The sequence below is a fragment of the Cynoglossus semilaevis genome, chromosome 8, assembly GCF_000523025.1.
Source record: "Cynoglossus semilaevis isolate Cse_v1.0 chromosome 8, Cse_v1.0, whole genome shotgun sequence".
NCBI lineage: Eukaryota > Metazoa > Chordata > Actinopteri > Pleuronectiformes > Cynoglossidae > Cynoglossus > Cynoglossus semilaevis.
In genome coordinates this window covers 2130345-2140104 of record NC_024314.1, presented here as the reverse complement: position 1 = coordinate 2140104, position 9760 = coordinate 2130345, and the positions used below count along the sequence as shown (strand labels likewise).

At 41.0% G+C, this 9760-nt stretch overlaps 1 protein-coding gene across 2 annotated transcripts in view; it reads right to left on the bottom strand.

Moving 5' to 3' along the window:
- Positions 1-2960: 2960 nt before the first annotated feature.
- Positions 2961-9760, bottom strand: part of adkb (adenosine kinase b) — a 105432-nt gene continuing 98632 nt past the window's right edge. For both annotated transcript variants that reach the window (XM_008313882.3, XM_008313883.3), the window contains exons 10-11: positions 4067-4153; positions 2961-3768 (exon numbers count right to left, since the gene is read on the bottom strand). In XM_008313882.3, coding sequence (XP_008312104.1) covers positions 3644-3768; positions 4067-4153 — 212 coding nt within the window. In that variant the 3' untranslated portion in view covers positions 2961-3643. The remainder of the gene's footprint in view (positions 3769-4066; positions 4154-9760) is intronic.

The following is a 9760-nucleotide window of genomic DNA, read 5'->3' as shown; positions in this document are numbered from 1 at the left end:
CTTCGAATTGGGAGTAAATCTGGGGTGGGTGCTCATCACTTTTCAAATCACAGCTGTTTGGTTTGCTGTGAACGTCCCAAACTAGAATTTATTGGATAGCTTGTTTGTTTGGGCAGGTGTAAAAATTTTATTCAGACCAAAAAAAAAAGTTCCTCACAAGTGATCCTGTTCAGTTTACATACAGATTGAAATGCAAGAAATCAACGTGCTGAAACTAACAAGAGGAAGTGAAGTAAAAAGAGGAAGTGACTTATTGGTGAGAAAAGAAGAAAACAAAACAATAACAATGTTGCTAATCTTGCGTGATAGTGCTAGGTGTGAAACTAGCTCAAGGTGTTGACTGACGGGAATAACAGAAGAATGGGTTCCGCTTCACGTGTGTCCCTCGCCTGGATTTAACCAGGCCGGAGAAAAACCTCCCAAAACAACATTTAAAACGTCTTCACAGAGGATATACAGCAAAGGATAACATTTGCATGTCAAGTTCTTATCACTCTACCACGGATTAGATGATATTGTATTCTCTCCCAATCTGGCATTACTAAAGATTATATAGGCTAAAGCGGGATCTCCTCATATCCTGTAGTATAGTGCGGTGGGTGGAGCATTCTAAAAACCTGGCTACGCCCAGTGATGAAGCAGCAGTAAAAGCTTCTACATGCTGCCTTTATTTTACACGTCTGTGTCATAATGCTGTCTTTACCATAAATCCCCTATGGACATTTCTGAAGTCCATTGATGTGCAGCAGATATAAGCTTTTGACATACACCCGCAAGTCAACACTTTTATTTCCAAATGAGTAATTTCCTTGTACACCCAAAGCAGTATCTGTATCTATATCCGGGATACCCTACACTAAAACAATCTGATTTGTTAATTAACTCCACTAGGCCCCGAAAAAAAAGCTGTAGTTGTTAGCATTAATGTAGATCATTAAATTTTTACTCTATAGATTTTGGCTGGCTCACTTACACACTCTTTAGCGGTGTTAGAAATGCCAGAACGCTCATTTTTCATGCGGTAATGCAGATGTAATTAGAGAGATAATTGTGACTTCCCACCTGATTATGCACACACACTGACTCTTCTGTACACCACTTTTAAATGGGGATCTGAAAGGAAAACATTTAGCTAGGTTTGAAAATGCCTTTCAAAGAGTAATTTGATTAGTCACTGTTTTTCTTCACATCTATTGGACTTGTAATTTCCACCATTATGCTGCAACTTCATCAGATGAACCGCTTATTACCTTGGTCACATTGTTCACGTTTTCAATTTAGCTGCCTGGCCCATCTACACTACTTCAGTTTATTCACTCTCTTCCTGCCAGTCAGTCCTTGACATTTACTATTAATCTACTTACTGGCACTTTGTGATAAAAATGCAAATAATGGGTTATTTTACTGCAGTCGACATAGGGAAAAGAAACCCACAGGATTTAGATGGGAAATGAACGACTGGTGTTGTTGGGAGGCGCTGACCAAACCTGCCTGTGTCTGGCTATAATGAATGCCACCCTGGGCCCCAGCAGGTCCTCCACTGCTGCATGGGTCCAGGGACAATTTGAATTGAAGCATGTGCCATTGCAATCTGCCCATCCCCCCTCTCATTCCCTGCCAACTGCCACACTGGTGTTCACAAACATTGCTGCCCATCTGCGGGGCAAAACACCCGCCAGGGCCCCACATACTTAAAGCTTTGGTTGCATTCGGGAAAATATATTGTTGTCATGAACTCCCTTTTGTGTGGAACTACCACCAAGTCACCTTTTTATTAACCTAACATTAAAACGTTTTGTAGTGTGTTAAACTGACTGGGGCCTTACAATAAAACCGATGTTAAACAGTCTAAAAATGCCTGCAACCAATTAGCTGACAAAACACAAAGCGGCATTGTGAAATGTAAATGAAGCCACATAAAAAAATAATGTAAAGGTTACCCAGAAAAAGTGAGAAAAGTATGTGCAGTAGCTTCCCTATTGTGGCAGGCAGTCTCATTACTTAATCATGGCTCCCTCTTTTTGTGTTTGTGTTTTGCCATCTGTCATCTTGAGAAGCAAATGAACCAGCTGCCATGGAGTGTGATCTTGCCCAATCAGAAATGTGGTCTTTTTCAAAGCACATCTGTGTGAAACCTTAAAAACGCTGATGAAAAAAAAAATGTCCCAAAGTTGTTAGAAACAATTTGGCTAAATAATGTTGTTATCTAGATGCCTCCCCGCCACAAATTAGCATAAATGCATAAAGTTTGCCTTGCTAGGAGAAAAAGTTGTTGCACAGACTGAATAAAAGCTGTTCTTCTGCTAATGTGCTCTGAGGGAATAAAAGGAAATGTGATGTAACAGGTTGTTTCAGGGGATCAAAAACAACGTTGCTCCAAATCTCACTTCTCTGTGGAGTGTTGAATTGTTTGCCACACAAAACATCAGATGCTGCCCAACACTTCTGCTGGCCCCGACGGTGGGAGGGGCGGGCCCCTCCTCTGATCCTGGTCTCCAACCCCCAGCGACAGCACAGCTGGGCATGAGGGATCAGCCTAATTTTTGGGTCCCTCTAATGAAGGCCGTGAAGAGCAAAGCACTAATCCAGGACCTGAGGAAAAATGATCTTGTGTAACCCCGCGGTGCACCTCCAGACCCCGAGAGTCCAGTTAGAACCGAGCAGGCAGTAGCAGAGGGCGACTGAGCAGAGCCATCACACCAGGCGGGTTCTGCCCTCATGCCCCACCCCCAGTCCTGCCTCATCCATGATCTCCATAATGGGGGTTGTTGAGCTGTCCAAAAGTGATTAGCATGAGGTGCCTCCGGCTGATTTAATAATGAGAAATACACAAACATGTGTTGTAACATCGTTCTGCATTTTGAAGGTCAGTTTTTTTTTTCGTTCTGCATTTTGAAGGTCAGTTTTTTAAAAAAAATGATTAATAAAAATAATTATTCTTGATGATTGTGTCACTGTAATTCTGGGTTTTATAATGCTTTATTTCTCACAAAAAAAAAAACCAAAAAAAAAAACCAAAAAACCAAAAAACATACAAATTGGTTCCAGGTCGTTCCTGTTAAGACTCACTTTTGGGAATTTGTAACCCTCCTATGCACCTTGCATCATTTTTACAGAACATTAAAGGAATATTCAGCTAAATTATATTTTTAAGAAACCTTCACAGTATCCCGACACCTCCCCGTAGGATTAAAACAGGGAATGATGAAGATAATCAGGGTACTGTTTATCAGATACAGGTCGTGTGTATGAGTTTACGATGTCTGTGTGTGCGTGAAAGTTTGGAAATAGGGGCAACTTCAGAACCTACTCAACGTCTCACAGATTTAAATAGGAAATGAAATTATAACTGTTGAGCCTAAACAATAATAAATGAGGAAAAATGTCAAAACAGTATGAAGAAAGTATATGGATCTAATTTTGTGGAGTTTTTCAGTGAAATGCTCCTTTAAACTTGACCATATGCTTTACTTTCCGTGTTATTTGTATTGTATCAAAAGGTGTAAGCTGCCTAAAGCAGCTTTAAGTCACAGCATATAGTCCTTTGTAATGACTGAAAATGGGAAGAAATACGGGAACTTCATGAGAATAGAACGAATCCAAAGGTCTGAATGCAAAGATAAATGACTAGAGCTGACTAGTGTCAGTGATACTCTGGCCTCTCTGGGAAAGTGCAGCCAACCCGCTGGATGATGACGTTAGCAGCATAGTGTCCGGCTCGGATACACTCCTCCAGTACTTGGTCTTGGACCAGCGCGGAGAGGAATCCTGGGTAGACAAAAGAGCAGAGGCCAACCTGTTACCATTCATCACTTCCTAAATAGTTCAGGGAGCGGTTAGTGCTAATAAGAGCCAGATACTAATGACTTGAGGAAAAAGGAACGCTGCACTTTCATCTTTAACAGGACGGGACGATGACTGCTTTACGATCAGCTTGCACAGGGTAAAAACAGCAGGTTCACATAATCTGGAGACATTACTTTGCTACATGCTCGGGCAGTATCAAAGGTTAATTGGGAATGTACACAGAAGTCGTGCTGTGAGGAGGATCATTTTCAAGCCTTACCTCCCACGAAGGCGTCCCCTGCTCCATTAGTGTCCACAATATCATTCTGGTCGATGTCCAACACAGGGAACATAGTTACCTTCTCACCTGTGGCCGGGGCATATAAAACATGTTAATTTGAAGTCAGTGCTTGGTTCTCAAGTCGTTTAAAAAGAAGAAGAAAAAAGTTTCGGCTTGTTATCACTTTGGACTGAAACTTGTTACATGACGAGTCACAGGTCATTTTACACACTGAGGCACGGAGCTGTCAGGGATAATTGGTTATTTGATTTAACACTCCAGCATACAAACATTTTCTGGCTAATAGCATGTAGAAAAAAGAAGTATATTTTCCAGACCATGTGGGTAATGCTATTTACTGTTGTACAAATGAAGATTTCAGAAGCTCATTAAGGAGATGGTTAGTTGGAAACTTCTTTTAGGAGCATTTTGGTCAATACGTCTGAGCATTTGCATTAGCTTTATGGGCTGCCATGTCCTTTAAATACTACAGTGTATTGGCGATTTCAACAAAAAAGTAAACAAAAAGTGTACATTATGTGAAAAAAAAAATATTATGATGATAAAAACAAAGTTTAGAAGCAAATATTGCCAAAGCAGCAAGACGTTGTAACAAAATGAGTCTCACCTCCGAGTCACGATGATATCTGTAGCAGGGTTATTGACTTAAGGTCTGTTTACCGGTCATAAGCTCCTACAGCTTAAAAGTATGTTTCTGTTCAACTACATCTGTATTCACTTCCCAAAGATTAAAAACAGAGAAACACATAAAATTAAAGTATTTGAAAATCATGTAAAAAGTGCGTGTTTTTTCTTTTTTATAAATACATTTGACTATTGTTTCAGCACAAATGAGTTAGAATGTACCGTTCTGTAAACAAAGCCAGTGCGGTGTTGTGCACTGGCTTCATATCAACGTGCCACAGCTAACTGATGATCAGATAGAGAAATTAATAACGTCTCAAAAGCCCGGGCTGAGATGTTATTAATGCCACAGATGAAGCTCGGATAAATTAAAAACAATACGAGAGCAGTTACTGTGAATCATTGCAGTTCAGAATGGAATCCATTAAATGCCCGACTCTTATTATCTCCAGTAGACTGTACTGCTTCAATTATCAGTAGCATATGCACTTCAAAGGGATTTGGAGTTGTAAAAGAGAGGAAGGGAAAAGAAGAAACAAAAATCTACCAGATGACAAAGTCGAGAGGTGTAGAGTGACATTAAATCAGCAACTTATGTCAGAACAATCCAAAGCACACATGCAATCTTCAAACACGCCACGGCTCTGGTGCCTCCGAGAACCTTCAAAAAGGTGCAGGAGACAAAAGATTGACACGTGGATAAAAGGAACGCTGGGAGGCTGACAGACCTCCTGATGGCAAACAAAGTTGGGAGTTCAAGCAAACGTTTGGGAATGAATATAAAAGAGAAGTTGTCTAATGAGGCTCCATGCTAATCTGACAGTGGCTCTCACACACACACACACACACACACACACACACAAACACCTCAGACTATTTACTTTTGAATACACTTATGTCCTTGGCCCCCGGGGCACCGCGCACGACCTGCAGCTGTGCATATGTGAAACACCTGATGTCTGGGAAATTACTGTGACACAGCGACAGTGAGAGAAACCACATAGGGCTATGGTTAAACTACGACATCCGACAGAGTACAGCTACGTGTTGCAAGTCATGTAACTGCTGTTGATTAGATAAATAGATGAGTCGAATAATGTTTTCATAACCACACAGCTTCCCTTTAAAGCAAACACGGCGATTGTCACTTTGATAATCAGTTACAATAAGACACGACTCCTTTAGGATCAGCTAATTAGTAGCATAACGAATTTGCTTAATTAATGCCACAGATGAAGCTGGAAAGTCCTCTTGCCCCCCCCTTCCCTCCCTGCCTCCTCCTCCACTCTCTCCGAGTGATTTACTGCACACGAAAAACGTGCTAATAATAAATTCTACTTTGTCAGTTATTACACTGTAAAGAAGCACACGGTATCAAATGTGGACATAATTACACTACACACTCTGTGGCGACAAGAAACGGATACTGCGAAGCCCCCAAACTACTGCGTTCGTTCACTTCTGCTATTTATTAGGCCGTGTCAATCAAATCAAAATAATGGGTTAATGCGGGGGGGAGAAAAAAAAAGTGCAGCGGCTACAGCAAATGGTTGTGCTCTCCTGCGGGGACAGAAAAGAAAGCAGTTACATGAAGTCATTCTCATATGCAAAAGCATTACATTTAATGACTTGTGAATTGCCAACAAAACCACTTTTTATTGAAGCCGCAGTACGAAAAGCTAAGATATGCGAAAGTCAGTAAAAACGTACGAGGGTCAATGAAAAGAAAATTGTGCAGTAATGGAATAAATTGTTAAATATAACTCTGTAGTCAGCACCAGAGTCCAAATCTGGATGTTTACTGCAGTAGTATGTGTAGATTTCAATCCCAGTTACCGGAGGGTACACCTGAATCACTGTCCCTTCATGATGGCTCCCTGCATAAGTCAGACTCTGCGGGTGTTTTTATGTGCTACATTATGATGTTAGCACTGCGTTAGCGTAGGTGAGAGACAGGTACTTATGTACAGTACGAGTTGGCCAAGGACCCACTTATAATTCTGATAAGCAGTTTATATAAACAATTAATCCTTCATATGTCTAGGTTTGACTATTTTTCCCGCTGCAACCAAGGCTTCAGAACAGCAGAGTGGAAAGGTGACCGTCATGGTGGTTCTTAGGGTACTCCACATATTTTACCAAGTCTAAAGAGACTGTGTGAAATGTGTGAACATACTGCATGAATTTGAATTCATTCACCCTCTCAACATTCCTGCCTGATCAGTTCACTGTGTGCTGCATGACACCGCTCATGGCACTTGCAGGAACTTTCTGCCTCTTCTGGTAACATGGCACAGCAGACGCTCCACGTCTCTCTCTTGCTTCTATTATCACATTCAAAGTTTGTTCTCTGCTTCTGGGGGGAATGTTCGCACAACCTCAGAGATGCAAATGATTGGATTTGACTGACGTTACAGTCCAACAACTTTCCAGCCACGTGTGACAAAAATCTCGCTGGTGACAATCTGTCACAGAAATAGTTTGAAAATAATATCAATAGCCACGAAGGAAATCCGAGCGAAACACTTCACTATAATGACAGCATTTGCTCAAATCTTATTTGTATTTCAATTACTTTAATTAAACAAAGCTTTGCTTTTCTTTCATAATATGTTATTATATCTTGATTTTAAAAAAAAGTTTGATAAACGGAGGATGTGAGACGCGGCTGTGCTTTAGCATGTAATCTGTAACAGAGAAAAAAAAGAGAAACAGAAAGGGATTAAAACACTCATTTGCAGTATTCCATTATTGTGTGCCTTTGTTAATTTGCTCTTCATAATTCCCTAATTAAACTCTTTAACGCTGGTGATTAAACTTAAAAATATTCTTTCAACAGGCCTCCCTTTGAAATGACTATCAATTAAGTCCTTTATTAATGACTATTCTCTTTGAACAATGCCAATTCACAGCAGCGAGCGGAGCGAGAAAAAAAAGCGCTCTAGTGTCAAAAAAAGAGAGAGAAAAATGTGAACATGCAAATGGGATGACCTTGGTTTTTATTGGAAAACGAGCATAGGCAGTGTTGTTCTGACTGTGGAATTAGAACATGCCTCACTCGGTGGTGATTCATTAATGGGGCTTTGACAGAAACAGGTGGATCAAATAGTCATTAAAAGGCAAGTCATTCAAATTAACTTTGATCTCGTCTCACTTCATCATCATCAACACATGCAAAAACAATTAAAACGTCACATTAAAACCCCAACAACAAAGTGGCTAGTTAGCGGCATTTTCCGCTGAGGGGCCCGAGCTGAAGTGCTCGACGTGAGTTTAAGTACGACATCGTTATGTGAGAAGCTTGCCTGAGAATACTTCTTCTGGAATGTTTCCTGCTGCGTTGCTGCCAAACCCCGAGCCTCGCGGAGGAAAATGTTACCGCGTTCTTGGCAAACCGTGCAGTTTAGCAGCGAGTTGACATTCTATCCATTTCCCTATCATAACCAGCATCTTCCTTCACATTTGTGCATGAAAAAAAATACATATGCCTGTAATTACTGTAACCACAGGCAAAAGATCATCGCCAACCAATTTCCTTGCAGAGAGACATAAAAGCAAACACTTCAACATGAGTTGCCAAAGGAAAAAGAGGCGGTTCTTCTCATCATGGACTCTGCTAATTGACTTTGTCTATTGTGAGACACGGAGCACAAAAATCACGCTGTTCAAAAATGATTCTGCAACGTAACATAACTGGTTATGATGGTTTTACCAAGATGTGACAAAGAGAAGTTTGTTGCATTTGTAGTAGAGCTGTGGAAACGTATGCATTAAATTAATTATTTTTTGTAAAGATGAATGCAATTTTGATTGGCATATACTGTAATTCAAGTGTCCAATCACTCATTGTTCTAATATGGTGGTGCCCTATAGGTAGATCCTGATCTAGGAGTAGATCACAAAGGGAGTTCTGGTTGGTCATTGGCTAAAAAGGTAATGTATTGTCAAATTAAATAACATGATTAATCATGAACATTTACCTACATGTGATTAATCATTAGATAAGCACATTTTACAGTTCATTATTAAAACTAATAAAATACATTTTCAGCAAGTTCCATTGACTCTTTCTTGATATCCATTAGCATAAATGAAGCTGAACTGTTTTCCTGCCTATTTGGAAGAGCTGATATCTGGTCCAATCAGTCTGAGTGGCGGTGAAGCTGTTTTGATACTGCAGGCCGGAGTCAATTTTCTACTCCGCTGTATGTGACTTCACTATGGTCTATTACCAAACCAAAGGTAGAGTACAGAGCCTATGTACTCACACAACAAAGATACTGTATAGCTTTAAAGTGGTTGAAGTAAAGGTCAGGACTCCACGTCAGTCTGGAGGAGTCAGGGTTCATGTCATGTAGAGCAAAGAGACTTCACTCCTGTTGATTTTCAGTGAAAAACGAGGGCAGCTGAGATTTAGCGTGTGCTCTTTGTCAGAGCAGAAGATCTGGAGCAGGACATTGTGTGCATTGTGTTACTGTCCAGCAGTGGAGTTTCTGTCATTTTCCCTGAAATAACAGGAGCGACACACAACGTCATGGACACGGGTGGCTGCAACTTTTCATCCCAGAGCTTACATGGATGAGTGTTAAGAACAAGTCGTTGTCATTGTAGGAGTCCATAACTGGGTCGCTCCCAAGTTACGTCAGCCTGTGGCCATCGGGGATTCCCTCCCCGCCCACACCCTGAAGGAACGTGCCAAGTCAGCTGACTGCATGTAACATGAAGTACATGGAACATGCTTCTACCTGCCATTCAAAATAACTGGCTCAACGTCAACGCACTGACACGAGCAGAGTTTTTGCATTTCTCAGCTTGTTTGACGGACAACGGAAACATTTGTGTCGTTTCTAGGCTTTCAAGAGAAAAGCTCAGACGAGGCCACAGTGCTTATACTCGGCTAACATGTGGGCTGGACGTTGAGGTCAGCGATTCTGATGCAGACATTGATTAACGTCTCGAGAGGTCTCAGATCCAAATCTGTGAAATCACGTGATCCCTTTCTAATTTTCCACAGGAAGTGGAAGAGCGCCGCATTTTTGGACAAAACAA